We start from the raw sequence: 19,919 nt of genomic DNA, 5'->3' as shown, positions 1-19,919 counted from the left end.
TACGCTTTCCCCCTTTCTAATAACCTTATTTCCAGCCTCCCAGATTTGAAATCAAGAAGTATACCATTTCAAAAATTAAGCTCATGGTATAGAGTGCCGTAAGTGAAGGACACTTACAAACTAAACATTTATGAAACCCTGGATGCTATCCTCAACTCTGCACAACGAAATAAAAATATGCTCTACTATTCAATTGAATGCTATCTCCTTCCTTCAAAATACTACTGTATACCATCTTTTCAATTTACTTTTTAAGTGTGTGTTCATACCATGTATTTTGATTGCATTCTTCTCCTTCTCCCAACTTCCTTTGGATTACTCAATACAAACCCCTCACCTTAAGAACCAGGTTGCTATGAAAATGAAAACTATTTTTTTTAGGGATCACTAGGTCTAAGCCCTCGGCCAAGCTCCCAGAGTTCAGTCTAAGAAAAGGAGGGGAGATAGTATGAGCTAACTGGTGAAGGCCATGCTGGGGAAACCCAGAGAAACAGTTGACCCAAACTAGTGGGAGCTAACTGACTCTGAACTGAAAGCTGAGGAATCTGCATAAGACCATAAGATAGAATTAGGCCCCCTAAATTTGGGTGAGAGTTGTATGGCTTGGGCAGTCTGTGAGGCCACTGGCAGTGAGACCAAGATTTGTTCCTAATGCATGAACTGGCTTTTTGCAGCCCATTCTCTATGGAGGGATACTTTGTTCAGCCTAGATACAAACAGGAGGGCCTTGGCCCTGCCTTGATGTGATGTGACAGATTTTGTTGACTCCCCATGGGAGGACTCACCCTCTCTGAGCTGTGGATGGGGGATCGGGTGGGGGAAAATGGGGGAAGTGGGAGGAGGGGATGGAGGAGGAACTTGGATTGGTATGCAAAATAAAAAGATTGCTTTAAAAAAAAGAATAAATAAATAAATAAAAACGAACTAGGGATCTATGCTGAAAAAGAGTAAGAACCAGAAATGGTAGCTGACTTCAGACACAACAGGAATGGTACACTCATGGACTCTCAGAAACTGATAACACACACAAGTGCCATGCAGGTTCAAACCAGACAAAATCCCAGCACTGTGTACCTGCTTTGATAGTCTATACAGTGCTGAGATGATTACTGCCCATATCACTCCAAGTCCAGACAGTTGAGACAATCTCTCACAGCAGCCTCAATATCTCAAAAGAGAGCTTATCACCACTTCTCATTCCCTAGCCAGTTAAGCTTTGAAAGAACAGAGGCCTTTCTTTAATGTGTGTCTAATTCTTTGCAATATCAACAAATACACATAAAGTGAGCAAATAAGAGAAAGAATAATTAAAATTGCCTCAATACATGGTACTGCAATCTAATTTGCATTTCTGACTTTCTGGCTTATATGTTATTTCATATTGGTTAAAAATACAGCCAGTTCAAAAGGTCTGATGCATTTGAGCTATTGTTTCAAAAGCTTATCAAATTTGATTTCCATGAATAATTGCTCACAGATTAAAGTACTTTGTTGGTAAGGAACTATTGGCTACTTAAACCTTGGTTCCATTCACATTTTTTTTTCTTTCTCACAATTGTCTATTTAGCCAATTTTCACTCATTCTACACAAAATCTTTCTCCTATGACAATGTATAAAATGAATATATATATATATATAGATAGATAGATATAGATATAGATATAGATATAGATATAGATATAGATATAGATATAGATATAGATATAGATATAGATATAGATATAGATATAGATATAGATATAGATATATTCATGCAGTGGTGGTGCACACCTTTAATCCCAGCATTTGTGGGGCAGAGAGAGACTGATCTCTGTGAGGTTGATGCCAGCCTGGCCTACAAGAGCTAGTTCCAGGATAAGCTCAAAGATGCTCAGAGAAACTTTGTCTCTAAAAACAATAACAAACCTTTAGTTATTTTCAAGCCTTGACTATCTGGGTGTACACTAGAAATTACATTGTTCTCTTTGTATGACAACATTTTAGCCATAGCCTTTAGAAAGTAAGTGACTGAAATTGACTCAGGCATTACATCTGTGTGAACCCTATAAAGTAACCACCATTGTCATGAGGATTTCTTTAACCTATGGAAATAAAGGATCTCTGATCATTGACCAATCTTCTTTCTATTTCCCAATGTTCACATTTAACTCCTGATTCATTTGTTCATGAAATAATGCATTCTAAATTTAGAAATGATTATGTATTTCAATATGTATTCATATGTGTTTTTCCATAGCTTTTCTCTGAAAGCTGCTGGCATCATGTTCTTAAAGAGTAGGAAGAGGCATCATAAAATGAATTGATGACTGAACATTTATAGAGGTACACAATGGATTTGATCTCCATAAGAAAAATGTATTGATAGAAACATGAACACAATTATGGGGTGTGATATATCTCAGTGATAAAGAACTTCCTTAGCATGTGCAAGGCACTGGACTGGACTCAATCCACAGAACAGTATATTCTTTCATACACACACACACACACACACACACACACACACACCAAAAGAAAAAATTTAAAAGTTAACTACTTTTCAAATATTTACCATATTCTCTTTTAATCTTCTACAAGGTTATTAAGAATAGCCAGACTGAAGAAATTTGAATATTCTCAGTGCTAGTTCTCCAACTTGTAAGCTGTAATTTGATTTTGGTTTTGTTGTTTGTTTCGCTTTGACAGGGGCTTGCTTAGTAGCATAGGTTAGTTTTAAGCTTTTTGTGTAGTTCAAGTTGGCAATGAGCTTGCAATCCTTCTACTTTGGCAAGTATTATAGGCATATACCAGACATCCTGAAACAAGGCAGTTTCTTTATATATAGACAATATTTAGGAATTTGGGCGTCGTTCTTTCCAAACTACTTCCTGCTGGTAAGGGGCACTGTCATGGGGGATTCTAAGAAGATGCAGAAATTCTGGCTGTAGTCTGTAAGGCTGCTTTGTCCAGCTGTTATGAATGTAGGATCACTTGGTACTGTGTTTCAGGCAGTCTGGCTTGGTCAAACCACATTAGTCTGGGAAGAGTCCACATCTTTTCATTTTCTGTGGAAACAGAAATAGAAATCCTTTTCCCCAGTAACTTGCCCTTGAATTTACATTTTGGAGTCAAAGCATTTTTTTTAAATTTATTATTATAAATGCCGATCCCAGTTCCCTCTCCCTCCTTTTTTCCCTCCCTCCCTCCCTTTTACACTCTCTGCCCTCTCACATGCACCAAAACCACCCTCCTCTCCCATCCCCCCACCCCAATTCCATATGTAGGGGAATGACATCCAGCTGGGGTCATGTAGTTCTGACAGGTCATGTGAAGTAGGGACTAGGGCTTCTCTCCTGTCTCTAGGTTAAGGCAGTTATCCCTCCATGGGGGATGTGTTCGCAAAGTCCTTTTGTGCACCAGGGTCCCTTAGACTGCTCAGTCCTTCTGGCTGAGACCCATATTCAGGGGGGCCTGAGTCAGTTCCATGCTGGCTTCCCAGCTATCAGTCTAGTGGCAGTTAGCTCATTGTTCAGGTAAGCTGTCTGTATGTGTTTCTGCTAGCCTTTCCAGGGATGCTCAAATTGTTAATTGGCAGCAGTCTTGTAGTTCTCTAGACCTTTCTTTGTGTTCAATTTTATCTTCAAACCAATATTGGCTCCCTCTTTTATATTCTTTCTCTCTCTGTCTCTCTCTCTCTCCTGTCTTCTATTCAGATCCTGGCTCAACTTCCTAGTCGCATGGGTTTAATTTTCCTCCCCCTCGTTTTCTCCTACTTCTCTCTCCATTTGCTGCCCCCCCCACTTCCCCTGTGCTCTAGGGGACTTATCCCTTCCCACTTCTGTGAGGTTCTTTATATGAATCTCTTAGAATACACCTTGTATCCTAGTTCCTCTGGTGGTGTGAATTATAGGCTGGTGATCCTTTGCTCTAGGTCTAAAATCCATATATGAGTGAGTACATACTATGTTCCTCTTTTAGTGACTGGGTTACCTCATTCGGGATGTGGGCATGTCTTTCTTAAGATTGGGAAAGTTTTCCTTGATGATTTTGTTGAATATGTTTTCGGCACCTTTGAGCTGGGCTTCCTCACCTTCCTATATGCCTATTAATCTTAGGTTTGGCCTTTTCATGGTGTCCCACATTTCCTGGATGTTTTGTGTTAAGGATTTGTTGGATTTATGATTTTCTTTGGTCGATGAATCTGTTTCTTCTAGTTTATCTTCTGCGCCTGAGATTCTCTCTTCCATCTCTTGAATTCTGTTGGTTATGCTTACATGTGTAGTTCCTGATTTTTTGCCCAGTTTTTCTATTTCCAGCATCCTTTGGTTTGTGTTGCCTTTATTTTCTCTATTTCAGTTTTCAAGTCTTGAACTGTTTCCTTCACCTGCTTAATTGTTTTTTCTTGGCTTTCTGTACTTTCTATACTTTCCTTAAGGAATTTGTTCATTTCTTCCACTTTTTTGTTTGTTTTTTTTTTTTCTCCATTTCTTTAAGGGATTTTCTCGCATCTTCTTTGAGGGCCTCTATCATTTTTATGTAATTTTTAAGTCGTTCCCTTCTGCTTCCTCTGCTTTGTTGTTGTGTTCCATTCTAGTTGGTGTAGATTCCCTAGATTCTCGTGGAGTTATGCTTGTCTTTCAGTTGTTAGGTGTTTTCTTGTATTGCCATCTTCCAATAGCTTCTTCCAGTAGGTGTTGGTGTGGTCTCCCCTTCTCTCTATGGTACTTCCCCGGTGGGCTTATGTGGGTTAGAGATTCAATATCTGTAGCTCTGTGTGGTCCAAGCTCTCTAGGAGGTTTCTCAGCAGACAGGGACCCAGGGATGGGGTCAGGGCTGAGGTTCCAGTAGAAGATGCCTGCAGAAACTCAGAGTGGACCCACAGAGATAGGCGGATCTCTGGGAGGGGCCCCGGACTCCAGCAGAGTACTGGAGGTGGGGTCAGAGACCAAGCTGGTGGAAATTACTGGTGTTACTGCGTGGATAGGCAGGTCTCCTTTGCTCAGAGTTGCTCTAAGAAGTCACCGAAGTAGGGTGGACTGTTTGCTCCCCCCTCTGTCCAGGTGCTCAACCAGAGCAGCGGGACAGTGGGCAGTGTAGGGCACAGGGTGAGGAGGGGCAGGCTTGCTGTGTTGATGGATGGGGGTGTATCAGAGTTCCAAGGGTGCTCTAGATGGGGACAGGATACAGGAGCAGCAGGATCAGGGGCCTACCCAGGGAGTTTGGGTAGGGGGAGAGTTTGTAGGGGAGAGGCTGCCCCTATTGGGCCCAGACTCACTTCTAGCCAATGGCTGGCGGAAGAGGACAAAGGCTGAGCTGATACTTGGGAAATTTCTACAGGATAGTCAGATATCACTGGAAACTGGCACTCTCCAGCTGAGGCCTCTTTCTTTAGCAGTAGCCCTGCTTTGGGGGTCAAGGATCTTGCTGGCAGGAACTCAGAGTCAAGACAGTCTCTTTTTAAAACTGCATGCCTCAGTTTCTGTCAATAAAATTAAAGAGTAATAGTACTTGTTGTAGAGTTATTATAAAGATTGAATGTCAAATTGTATTGCTGTATACATATCATTAAACATGTTAGCCATTTTATTTTGTGTATGGTACCCTGCTCCTTATACCCTATTCCTCTCCATTTATTAACCATAAAGCAATAATTTATAGTGACTATATACTTGTTAGGATTCCCTAGGACCCCAGTAGGAGGAGGAGAGAGATGGATGGTAGGTATGAGAGGGGCAGGACGAAGAAAGAGCCGGGGATAGACAGATTTGCTTGGAAGGTCTTAGTTCATAAGACTACAGAAACTAAGAAGGTCAGTGACTTTGTGTCAGCATGCTAGTGATCCAGAACAACTGGTGGTGGAGAACAGATACTAGTGCAAAAGCAAAATAGTAAATCTCAATCCTGGGACAGATCAACGTCCCAGAAGAAGTAGAACAAAGAAGAGACTACCTTTATTGTTTGTTTTCTTTTTTCTAGCCTTCAGCTGATACACATAAAGCATATCCACATTGGGGAAGGCAATATACTTTGCTGAAACAACAAATTCCAATGCAAATTTAGTATTTTAAATTATTTTAAATACCTTCACAGACACACTCAGAAATAATGTCTACTTTAATAATGTCTACTTTGAGAACAGTAAAATTTACAAATAAAACTGACTATCACACATATACAGTCTGCATTGGTGGGTATTCTTTTTTGTTCTCTCTCCCTCACCCTCTTGTTGGCCCCCATGCCCAAATATAGATATGTTATCTATTTATTTTGTCAATTAGTCATTAAACAAATATTTTCTATGAGCTCCTCTGTAGAGGGTTCAGTGAGTCAATGTTAAAGTGAGGATTGGAGACACATTCATGCAAGGAGAAGCCCCTATCACCAAGAGGTTCAGGTTCTATTTTAGGAGACACTAATTTCCTCATATTACTGGATGGTACTATACAAATGTTCCACATATAAGCCATGTCCTATGAGCATGCTGATGAAGCAATTAATTCTCACCTAGGAAATAGAAAATTAAGCATATAAACCCTAGTATACTATCAGTGGGACAAAAGGTGGTTAGAGCATTCTGGATAGGAACAATGGCAACATGAACCCATATATATATATATATATACATATATATATATATATATATATATTTATATTTGCAGGACAGCTGGCTGTTTGGTAGACTCAGTAGACAGGGTATGGCTGATGGCTGGGCAAACATCTAAAATGTTTCATCTACTTCCCTATGTATAATAGGGAAATCCTGCATTGTTTTGAAACCCTGCTTAGTGTATTCCAATCAAAGATAGACAACGCAAAAGAAACAGTAAAATAAAATTTTATGTCTACATTAGGTATTTCATTGATATTAGAAAGTCACGGCTGACATTAGTTCAGACTATTTGATGAGTTTGAGAACTGCTTTATTTACAGCACAAGATCCTCAATTCTGGTGCCTGTGGGCAATCTTTGAACATTTCCTTGTTTTGCATGGGCTGTTGACAACCAAACTAAGACCCAAAGTTATTGAGGAGGATGCCTGGGGCCACTACTAATACTGAGTTGGTGAAATGCCAGATGAATAAGTATATCATTTCACACCTTCTGAAAGTTCTCCCCCTTTCCCTCACAAGAACAGAATCCAGTAAACTTAAACACAGAGTGTGTAAAAATATATTACAGAAAATCTAATTAGAAAAAAAGAATGACAAGATTTATTCCATGTTGTCTGGGGCATATTCCTTATTAATTTCTAAGTACACTGAGAAATGAACTCTGAAGATTTCTTTCATCTCTTCACCAACTCTGTTACCATAATTTCAAGCCTTGCTTCTGCTTTTTTGTTGTGTGTTTGTCTACATGAATGTGTGTTTAGGTACATGTACAAGTGGGAACCTGAAAACAACCTCAGGTGTAACCATCATGAACACTATGTCCTCTGAGATAGTGTTATTCTTGGCCTGGAAAAAGCAATTAGAGTGCATTGACTGGCCAGAAAGCTCTGGGAATATTCCTGCTGTCTCCTCTCCTCCCCTGCACTAATATTATATGCATATGCCACCACATCCAGTACTTTTAATTAGGTCAGTAGTTCTTAACCTGTGGGTTGAGACCCCTATAGGGGTCTAATGACTCTTTCACAGGAGTCACATATCAGCTAGCCTGCATATCAGATATTTACATTATGATTCAGAAAAGTAGGAAAATTATAGTTTTGACGTAGTAATGGAATAATTTTATGGTTGGAAGGGGGTCACCACAACATGAGGAACTGTATTAAAGGGGGTTGTGAACCACTGACTTAGGTTGTAGAACTCATCAAACCCAAGTAATTGTACTTGTGACTAAAGACACTTTATTGACTGGGCTATCCCTTCTACTCATCCTTTGTAAAAAATTATTTTATTTATTTGTTTGTTTGTTTGTTTTGTTTCGGGTTTTTTTTTTTTTTGAGATGGGGTTTCTCTGTGGCTCTGTGGCTTTGGAAGCTGTCCTGGAACTAGCTTTTCTAAACCAGGCTGGCCTTGAACTCAGAGATCTGCCTGCTTCTACCTCCTGTGTCCAACTCATCTATTTTTAACTTAATTTATTTTTCATTTTGGTTTTTGAAACTGGGTTTCTCTATATAGCTTTGTAGACTAGGCAGACCTTGAACTCACAGGGATCTTCTTCCTCTGCCTCCTCAGTGCTGGAATTAAAGGTGTTCACCACAACCACCTGACCTTTAACTTGAATATTTTACTGTACTTTTGTTTCAGTTTTCTATGTTATCATTTGTTGAAGTGAGACAGGGTCATTCTATGTAGCTGTAGATAATGTTAATACATGATTCTCTTGCTTCAGCCTTTCAAATGCTAAAATTTCAGGTGTGTGGCATCAATGCCAGGTTAACCGTTATCATCAACCTTTGGTTGTTCATTGTTAAGAATTAACTACAACCCTATAACTAGTAATAATTTATTAAAATTAATTTAACAGAAATCATTAGTCAGAAATAACCAACTGAAGACACAAAGCGAAATATATATTTACAAAATGCTACCAGTACTCATTTTATAATATTTTGTGACAATTTTCCCAGCATTCTGTAAAATAAATTAGAATATGAACTTTATTGGTGATTTTCAATGAAGGGAGTATAAAAATATCATTTTCAAACTTCAAAATAGAATATAGTCTTTGTGTTTGAACTTGGTTTACTAAAAATGAGTCTGGGAGACCATTTACAGTTAGGACATATTAAAACCAATCTTATGAATTGTCGAGTTGCTGTTCTTAGCCTTAGAGACCCAAAACATCTTACCATAAAGGAAAGTGTTTTAATTGTTCCTCATTAAAAGTGATAAGAAAATACAATTACTCTTTTTTTCCTCCCAGGTGGCTGTGGAGGATCGTGTCAGGCAGCTGCATGAAGCCCACAGGGACTTTGGCCCAGCATCCCAGCACTTTCTTTCCAGTAAGTCATTTCCATTGTTCACTGATTAACCTATTCATTGAGTCTTGGTAGCTAAACATTAGAAGGAGTTGAATTAACAAGCAACTCGGTCAGATACACTAGTGGCATATTTTGTCCTGAACTATAGCTTGGTGGAACCCAAGACCTAATGAGATAATTTTCTCTAGTCACCATCTGAAACACAATCGTTTCCTGTAATATGTTCTCCAATATTGACTTCATTAATATTTTAAATATTATTGCCTATATCCACACAATTTCTAAAACTGATCATTATGTAATCATGATGTCATCACTCAATATATGTTATTTACAAGTCTATTTTTTCCTGTGCTAGAGGCAAAGTTCAGTGCTTTGTTTGTGCTAAGCAAGTGTTGTACCACTAAGCTAAATTCCTAGCCTTTGTTTTTGTGAGACTGACCTCCAATTCACTATCCTTTTGTCTCAGCCTCTCAAGTGCTAGAATTACAGAGATGAGACACCACACCCAACTATAGTTCTTAACAAAAGTCACTATCTTCTTTATTTTAAATTGATTATTTTCATTATTTACCACAATTTGATGGGTTAAAATAATATTTTTCAGAAGTTCTAGGCTAAATACTATTTACCATTAAAGTAAACCTCCATTTTTTATTATGACACCAGAAAATGCAGCTACATGTGGCACAAGCACAGAAAATTTAAAGATGTCTACTGTCCTATTGGAAAATACTGGTCTATAGTGAGAACCTATTGAATAGGAGGGCAAGAGGTAATGACAGAAAGTGACAGAGTCCTTTTTTGTGCAAGACTCTATGCTATTTAACTCTCTCAGCAGCCCTCATCTCCAATTGTACTTTTTTCTTAATTATCCCTTGCTTCATTTTATGCTTCATTTTTAGTGTTCCTTTTATTTACCAGCATTCATAATTTGTTAATTGAATTTTGTAAGCAATTACATTATTTATGTTACCAATAAAAGTTACATGTTTTGAAATTAATACTAAGAAAGACAGCTTTAGTTTACTAAAAGTTTTATGGCAATATTCTATTTGTATAACAATGCAAATCTAATTGGCAAGCACCTGTTTTCTTCTTATTAGTTTTATGAAATTTTGTTAAATTTTAATATCTTTAAAGTTATATATGTTTCTATGGAAAATTACTATATATATATATATATATATATATATATATAGAGAGAGAGAGAGAGAGAGAGAGAGAGAGGGAGAGAGAGAGGGAGAGAGAGCTGAATCTGCATTGTAATGCACAATATATATATTTCCATAGAAATTATGGTATGTATTTATGATTTATTAAAGTTTGCCTGAGGATTCAGAAAGCAAAGTTATTCACATTTATAGAAGCCAGGTACGCACCTTTAATCTCAGCAGCCAGAAGCTAAGAGGTGGTGGTACACAGTTTTAATCCTAGTATTCACGATTAAGAGCTAGATGGATCTCTGTGAATCCAAGGCCACCCAGATCTCCTCAAAATTGACCCAGTCTTAAAGAGAAACAGCTCATACAAAGATAATCTCAGCACTTGGGATATCACACCTTTAATCCCAGCACTAGAGGGGTATAAAAGATAGGAGCAAGGTCTTCAGTAGTCAATATCTGGAATTCATTCTCCAGCCACATTGAGAATAGGTATACCACAGACCTTTTAGAGGTAAAAGCACTCTGGTAAGTTGGCTTCTTTGCTTCCCTGACCTTCAGGCAAGCTGTAATAAATCACAAATAATGTATCACCACAGAATTAGGTGTGTGTGTGTGTGTGTGTGTGTGTGTGTGTGTGTGTGTGTGTGTGTGTGTGTGTGTTGAAGTACTTGAAAGCCACAGTTCTACTCCATAATACCTTTTATTGATGTATTATATTTTTGGTACTACATGATTATGTAGGTGGTTTTAACATCACTTAATACAGTTACTTGTGATTTGCAATTTTGCAAACTTGATTTGTTTCTTTTAGCAAGTTCATGTGGTGGTTCTAGTATTATAATCCTTTTAATAATGATGACATTAAGAAATCTGCATTTACACAACTAGTATATAAGCAAGCCAGAATTCAAACTTAAGAAGATGGTTACAGATTCTGTTTTTAACCATTACACTTAAGCTTTATTTAATCTATATTATTTATATTAGTTATTCTGCCGGGTCTCCCTTCAAACAACTGGTGAGGGGGATTGTGCATGTTCACATGAGTGTACCTATGTGTGTCTGTGTGTGCCTATGTGGTATAAGTACTCCTTGATGTACTTGTGCATGCAAGTATGGATGTACATGGATATGCACATGCATGTGGAGACCAGAAGTCAATACTGGATAGCTTTCTCTATTGCACTCTACTTTATTTTTGAGACAGGATGTCTCACTGATCCTTAAGCAAGTGTACCAATCCAGCTAAAGGGACTAATTATCTACCTCCAGAGATCCCTGTCTTTACCTCTATATCATTGAGGTTACAGAGACACCGCTGTTCCCAGCTTTTGAGTGGGTGCTAGAAATCTGAAGTCAGGGCCTCATGCTTGCACAGCAAACACTTCCCCACTGAGTCACATCACCAGTCCTGATTCTTTTACTGATAATTTTTGTCCTTTCCTGCCTTTTCTCTTCGCAATTAGCTAACAAAAAGATTCATGTTCACAAATATTTTGTAAAGTATTTGACTAGCTATTTTCTTTTTCGTTTCCAGTTGGTCGTTATCTTTGACAACAAAATGTTATATATACATGACTAATGGATTAGTAAGAAATAATCATATTTTCTTGACTTGTTCTATCCTCACTAGTTATTTAGATAATCTTTTAATACCACCCATGATTAGAAGATAAAGGGGGAAAGTTAAAGGAATATTGATCCATGAATAGGACTATGGCTTTTAGTAATGCTGCTAGAAAAATTATGTAGATGGAAAATTGTCTTGACAACAGCCAGACTATTTAATTTAATTAGGATTAAATGTGATAACATGCTCCTTAGTGACTCATAATCCATAAATAAAATATAACTAATATGAATATTAATTACGCCTCATACACCACGTATATTCATTCATACTTTCTTCTCTCTGTTTCTCTTCAAATCACAATGTCTTCTCCATTAAAACCTATTTCCAAAAATTTATATGTTACACTCATTTAACACATGTGAAGATAAAGTTTAATGTATACTTCTTCCTGGTTATTTGCATTTTAATAGGGTAAAAAAATCCATAAGCCTGAGGGATAGCTCTCTGGTGGTAGAATGTCAGGCATAAGCTCTGAGCTTTGATGAGCTAGGTAAGACATCTTCACACCTATCAAACTGTACTCATACCTTCCAAAAAGGTCAGAACTGTGTCCATGTGCACTGAGCATGAAACTGATTTGTCTGAGTGGGACCAGTCCAAGAAATCAGAAATATTTTCAATATCCTTATGAAATATCAAAATACACATAGAAGCTCCACTTATGCATGTAAAAATATGCTAAGATGTTTAAAGTCATGTTACAGAAATAGAGTGAGACTAAATATGGAATCTTCAGAGTGTGGTATTTAAATTCAAAGGCAATATATACTCATCTTGAAAAATTTTACAACTGTACGGTCACAGAGGAAAAGGGCAATTATCAATAATCCTACTACTCAGACATAACACTTTCCGAAATGTTCTGTTTGTCTGCATTCAAGACCTTCTGTTTTCTGTTTTCTTTTTCTTCTCTTATGTATGATAGCAAGTGTTCTACTACTGAACTCTATCTCAAGCCTCTTTTTCTTCTTAAACCAGGTAGAATTAGAAAAAAAACAAGTATGATGCAGTAGCACTTGGGAAGCAGAGACCAACAGATCTCTGTGAGTTCAAGGACAACTTTATCTATCTATACAGTGAGTTCCAGGCCAGCCAGGGATATACAATGAGACCTTGTCCCAAAAATAATTAATGTCTTAATACTTGATTTCCCCCCTCACTAATATATTAAAACACTTTTGTTTACATATTTTATCAATAAATTTAATAAATTAATTCATCTATTTACTTTACATCCTAGCTACAGACTCCCACTTCTCCCCTTTCAGTCCCTCTCCCCATTTCCCCTATGTTTCCACCCCCAACCCTTTTCTCCTCCTTCTACATCCAAGAAAGGGCAGGCCTCCCATATATATCAATAAAACATAGCATATCAAGTTGCAGTAAGAATATGAACCTTCTCACGTATTAAGACTGAACAAGGAAACCCAATATGAGGAGTAGGGTCCCTAAAGCCAGTAAAAGAGTCAGAGACAGCCCTGCTCCCTCTGTTAGGAGTCCCACAAGAGGACCAAGCTGTACAACTGTAACATATATGCTAGTGCCTAAGTCAGTCCAATGCAGGCTTCCTGGTTGTTGGCTCAATCTCTGTGAGTCCCTATGAGCCCAAGTTAGTTGATTCTCTGGCTTTTTTGTGTGTGGGTGTGTGGTGTCTTTGACCACTCTTACACCTACAATATTTCAACTTATAATTTTAATATCTAACTAATATTTTCTTCTGTGGCTGTTCCAAATTTACCAAGAGAATTCTAGGTTGTTTTAAACTAATACTATTTCAAAATTCAATATTATATCCAATATTATGGTTGCTGTGTGCAGGCATCTCAGTTGTTCTCTACAAGATAAATATCTAATCACATAATTATGGAGTTAAAGGTTGTTTTGATATGTAAGATTTTCCATGTAAATTACAGGAGTTGCACAAGAAATTAGGCACCTTAGGCAGGGAATCTTGGAAGTTACTTGTTTCCTCTCTAGTTGTTTTCAATAAAAGTAAAACAATATCCTTACCACAAAATAAATAAAAACAAATAAGTTTTAAAATTATACAACATTTTTCTAGAAGTGTTTGCTTTACTATGTGCTTATTTCTAGGCTACTAGGAATAACAAGAGGGTATTTTCTGAACTTTACTAATTGCAAATGGAAGGGAAATGATAGCTGGCCACAAACTATCCACATACTTCTTCACCATCAGGTTTTCCATTTCTTTGTCTCCTTGACTAGCACCAGCATTTTATAGATACATACAATGAGCCCCATTGGGAACTTCCTGCCTAGCAGTCTGGTTTTATTCAGAAGAGACCTACTCCACAGTTTCTCCTTGATGACTTAATCTTCACTGGTTAAATAAGTTGTTTCTGTTGTCTTAGATCTCAGTGGAAAAGAGTAAAGGAACAATCTGTAAAATGCGATTCTTGTCCTTTGACAAGTAATAACTTGTCTTTTCACCTACTTTTACTATTCTAAAACTCCTTATTGATTCCTGAAACTGAAAACAAGAAAAGGGAGAAATTTGAACAGTTATCTTCAATTGTTTCAGTTATTGTAGTTTTAAATACAATATATATATAAATATTTATATAAATTTATATAAATATAATTTATATAAATATAAAAAATGTATATAAATTTATATAAATATAAAAATAATTATATAAATATATATATAATTATAAAGCTGTAGGTACCACATCAAGCTCTTTATGTCACTGATCAAAGAAATATTCCAGTACTCACTGATGGCTCTGAGAGCCTACCTATTGGAATTCTTTGCTTTTCAAGAATTTAAGAATGTGTTCTGTCTATTTTTTTTTCTTTTTTGTGTCTGTCTATTCTGAATTGTAGATTTTGTTTTGTTTCCCAAGGACAAATGCATTGTGCAAAACTTAAAAACCCTCCAGGAGCAATTATAGGAACTCCTGGTGTCCTTATATGTTTTAAGTTTTATAATCCCTTAGAGGAGCATTTCCCAAGCAGAAAATCTTATAACATTAATGCTCTATCTATATTGTTTTAGTGATTGTCCATGAGGGTTGACAGAGATGGGCAGTCCCTTCTCTGCTGTACTTTGTGGGATCTTGAGTAGAGTTTAGCATTATAAGAAGAGGATGGAAAGACACTGGTTCTTCTTATTTATGTGACTTTGGAAGCACTGACTTTCAACATGTCATAGAACTCACTGAACCTTTGCCCAATGTAGTGTTCCACAATTGTATAATGGCAAAATGTTCTGCTAAACATAGTGACAGCATGGCCCAATTACAAAGAAAATGCATATTTGTAAAGCACGAAGGCACACTTTCTATTTCTCCTGAAGTTCCCAACACCAGTCCCACATCAACTCAGAAGTTACTTCTGTTTATAACATCTTGTTAGATGATTCCATCATACATATTCCATTAACTCTCAGAATCTGAAGTGTGGCTCCTTAATGGATTCAGGAATCAATTTAATGATTTGCATCCTCTAGTTTTAGATGGAATAGAATGAGAACAGACAAGAAAGTTTTATAATATATCATACAAATATGGTCATGTACTGCTTTGACTCTTCAATTTTCAGTGAATGGTGCATGTGTATAAGCACGTGTGTACTAGATCACAGTGGAAAATGGTTTCTTTCTGGGAGCTACAGCCAAAACAGTTTAGAAAATGCTAAACAATGTCAGTCCTCCTCTTATTTAATAAATGAAAGAATAGGTGTAGAAAGATCAAATTATACAACCAAGGTCACAAAGTAGTATATAGTAGAAAATAGAGAAGCACATGGCTTCTGGCCTTCTAAGTCATATCTCACAATGTCTTTCTCATTAAGAACACATACCCAGTTCAATGGCAGTGTAGTCAATCTGGCATTGTTTCTCCATCCTATTATAAGATACTAAAATGATGTGTAAGAGTTCAATTGTTCTCTCGGCACCTCTGATTCAAGATTATATTATTGATAGTGTAGCTAATACTTAAGAGTACAAATTGGATGCCTTACTGGTAGCACCCACCTTTAATCTCAGCAATTGAGAGCCAGAGGCAAGAGGATCTTTATGGGTTTAAGGACATCCTGATTTATAAAGCAAGTTCCAGGACAGTCAGAGCTATACAGAAAACACACACACACACACACACACACACACACACACACACAGTGGGGAGGGTAAGTGATACATGTCTGTATTTAGAGCCACGGGGGAGGCTGAGGCAAGAGGATTATTTGAGACCAGCCTGGGCAACACAGCAATTCTTCCTCATAAAAGAAAAGGGGAGCAGGAGACAACTATAATTTGTAGATATGGACTAACTAGGTTCAAATTCTCAGATACTTTATAGATGATATTTCCTTAATTATCATTTAAAACATTGTACAAAAAATTAACATGTCCATATAAAGTCAATTTTTAGTATACAGGTTTTCACTCACGCTTCAGGAGCTGTTACATCAAATGCATCTTATGACCAGTAGAATTTTGATTTCAGTGAAGTATAATAATGTCAAGAATATCAAATTATTAATACCCATTGAACCCTCAAGAAAGTTCCTGAGACAATTAATTGTTACACGTCTGTTTGCTAGTAACATTAGCTTTAGTATCATGATTGCTATCATCTTTGCAGTTCAATCTTTAATAGTCAAACTTCTCACACAATATCCTTTATCTTCCCTTCCTGGATTTGAACTCAATGTAAAAGGTTGATATATTTTCTGAATATATATCTAATGTGAAAGTTTAGTGCCTAATACATTATAAGAGTTGAATAATCATATTTTATTAGTGAACAACCCAATAGGTATACTCTAATTTCTACTATATCAAAATGGGCATATAATCTTAGTGACAATTTTATTCTTCTAGGATGATACTTGAATATTTTACAGCTATTGAACAAATATATACAGAGTGAATTAATTCTTATCTGCAAAATAGTAAGAGATTATAAAATTATTCCTGACAATGCTAAACCACAGTGGTCCAGAAATTTAACATAATAACTATCATATAGCTGGTACTCAGTATATAATCAGAGCTTTTGTGTTCTTAGGAAGGACTATAGCATTCATAACTTTTGTGGTCATTTTTACATAAGTCTTCTGTGCCATGTTAAATATTAAGGGACAATACAATACTGGCTTCAATGTTATGTCATGATCACATTTTTTGTTAAAAATAAAACAACAGAAAAATGCAAAGAAAGACTGAAAATAAAAGTACATCCAAATGTAAACAGTTATTTTATATTTTCTTTGTATTTTGAAGATTATTTATAATGAGCGCATATTATTTACATAATGGAAAAAATAATAGATAGAATTCTTATACTCTAGCTTTTAACCCAATGACCTGTTTAGGTATTATACTCTTCGCAGCAAAGAAACAATTTAAGATGAATTTCTTTTTATTATTTATTCTAAATGTAAAAGCTGTGAACTCATTCAGTGACCTTTTTATTCACAGATTATGAGACACTGTAAAAAGAAAGCACTGATCAGTTATTGCTTGCAGGCTTTATAATCATAATTGTCTTAATCATATCCCTGGTTAATTCTTTTTCCCTCTTGTCAGAAAGCCCATGGTTTTATAGGTTTCTCTCAATTAATAGGGAAAATTTGTTGGTTCCCATCTCAAAAGTCACCATTTCTTTGCCCTCAAATCACTTCTTGACAAGCTTAATTTTTTCTAAGCGTAGGAAAAACAAGGCAGACATGATGGTGTATGGCTTTAATCATGCCACTTGGAAGACAGAGATATTTGAGTCCCTGTGAGATTGAGGTTAGCCTCATCTGCACAGTGACTTCAAGGCTAGTCAAGTCCTATAATTAAGTCCTATCTCAAAAAAAGTTCAGTAGGGGGAAACAAACCTTTAAGTACATCTAACAGTTTCTGAAATTCATATAATAATATTCAAACTTATATCACCACAGTCCTCAGGGAGTGAGCAACTTGAAATTTTAGAGCACTAGTAATTTAGAGCTTCAAATGGGTTTAGGGGCATCATCCTGATAAAATTCCAAAATAATCTTGCAAGTATTATGTGAGGAGATTTTCAGTCTAAAGTTCTCTATCAGGAACCTCAGGGTAAAATAATTTTGGCTAGTTTCTTCAGCAGTCACATGTAATCCTGATGGTTGCAAATTGGTACAAATACTATCAAATCTATCTGTGATGTCAGTAATGATTCTATAAGGTTAAAAATAAACTGTTAACTTACACATGTTTCCCAAAATATTATTGCTATGACTCTCTTACAGTATATTTTTGCATCATAAAGATAGCTGGTTCAAAAGAAATAGTTGTTGAATGCAAAGGAATTATGTGGTGGCAAAAAAACCCTACCTTTTGTGGGATTCAGTCAGCCAAAAATAACCATATTAGGAATCAAATATCTTGGATCATATGTCATACTTGGTTTTTCAGAATACCACTAATAGTATTTTATCTAGATCATCCAAGTCACTTGAAGCAAAGAATTGATCCCAATGCTCATCTTACTCATCAAAGTCTATACAGGACTTTCTAGACGTAAGCACTGAAATACCCCAATTCCAAAAGGTATCATCAATTCTAGGCAAATCGTAATAATGAAATATCTTAGACTTTGGGAAATTTCCACATATATAGAGCTTTAGGTGGGGTTCCTTATAGATGCAATTTGTTCAGAGAATACTCTCAGAGGAAGGGAAGGGAGAGAAGTTGTCTGTGGTATGAGGATGGTGGTGTGAGTGTGAATCAAACCAAATAAGGGTGTTGAGACTAAATTCAATCTGATCCCAAAGGAGAATCTGGAAGCCACATTGCAGCACAGAGTTGGATACACCTTAGAAACAGAACTAGCCATTCAAAGAGAATAGATATTTGTAGACAAAATACATAACAAAACCAACTTGAGGGAGAAAGGGCTCATTTTGGCTCACAGTTTAAGGGTACAATCCTTCATGTTGGATATATTGGGGCAGCAGAAGCCTGAGGCAGCTGATTTCATCACACCTGCAATCAGAAAGAGGAGTAAGATAACACCTGTCCCCATCTTACTTTCTCCTTTTCATTTATTCCAGGACCTCAGCCCACAGAATGAAACTGCCCATATGTAGGATGGTCTTCCCATCTCAACCTAATCAAAATGATCCCTGGGAAGTATGTCCAGAGGTTTCTCATGACTCTGAAGCCTAACAAATTCACAAGGTTAACCACCACAGACATTCTCTAGTGAAGGGATCAGTGGATCCTTACTAGACAGCCAACACTCAGCTCTAGAGATACATCATCCAGCCTAGCCAAAGGAACCCAATTAAGACACCTAGAGTGACCTCTTCTATACTTTGTAAAACTACTATGATAGTCTATACAGACTATTTTAGAGCTTAAGTGTGGCTTTAAGTTTTGTCACTAGTTATTACTACATTATCTTATAGCTATAAGAAAAACAGTGTCTGATAACATGGCAGTCACGAGGCACATGCCTGTCTTTCTTATTTCATCTTCCTTCTGACAGACTCCTCTTGGGATTTCTTCATGATTACCTGGAGTAGGTGAGACTAGTGCTAGGTTTCTGAATCGATTTCATGACATGGGCACTATTTTAGGGGAATGGTGGCTCTAAAAGGTATATTTTTACACTTCCCAGAAAATGAAAGCATTTGTGCCTTTGGCCTAGGGTACTATTTTGTCATCTGTCCCAGAATACAAAGTTTTGCACAGCAAAAATGGTGGAATCACATCCCTGTGGGCAAAAATCATTACTTTCATTTTTCCATTTGGATGTTTTCCATTTTCAGAACACAAACAATTTGAGATTGCAAAATATTTTTGGTGAGAACTTTGAGGTGAGGACAAAAGGCATTTTGTTCTTTTATAGAATTACATAAACAGTTTCTTATTTAAAACTACTCTTCTGGATTTTTTAAAACAGATTTTTACATATATGCAATGAAAACTCATCTTCATTTCAGTGAGCTGCAGGTATTGCTGTGTTATTGGGTATGTTTCCTTAAGACTCTAAAGAATAGCAATATGTTTGTTGATGAGAGTCATCATTTCAGAATGCAAAGATGCAAAAAGTAGAACTGGAAGCATGACTGGTGGAATGGGCCAATAACCCAGCTGCTCAGGTGCATGAAGTATGTAGATCATAAGGCAGAGACCTGTCTGGACTACAGAAGGAGTGCAAGTCAACCTGGGAAACATGGTGAGAGCTTATTCTCAAAATAAAAAGTGAG

At 36.7% G+C, this 19,919-nt stretch overlaps 1 protein-coding gene across 1 annotated transcript in view; it reads left to right on the top strand.

The window, feature by feature from the left end:
- The window catches only part of LOC127216135 (dystrophin), a gene marked incomplete at its 5' end in the record, with an annotated part of 426,838 nt that overhangs the window by 164,999 nt on the left and 241,920 nt on the right, over nucleotides 1-19,919 (top strand). The window contains one exon of the mRNA XM_051176680.1: nucleotides 8,855-8,933. Coding sequence (XP_051032637.1) covers nucleotides 8,855-8,933 — 79 coding nt within the window. The remainder of the gene's footprint in view (nucleotides 1-8,854; nucleotides 8,934-19,919) is intronic.

This window comes from Phodopus roborovskii, unplaced genomic scaffold, assembly GCF_943737965.1.
Source record: "Phodopus roborovskii unplaced genomic scaffold, PHOROB, whole genome shotgun sequence".
Lineage (NCBI taxonomy): Eukaryota > Metazoa > Chordata > Mammalia > Rodentia > Cricetidae > Phodopus > Phodopus roborovskii.
This window is presented reverse-complemented; position numbering and strand designations above follow the sequence as displayed.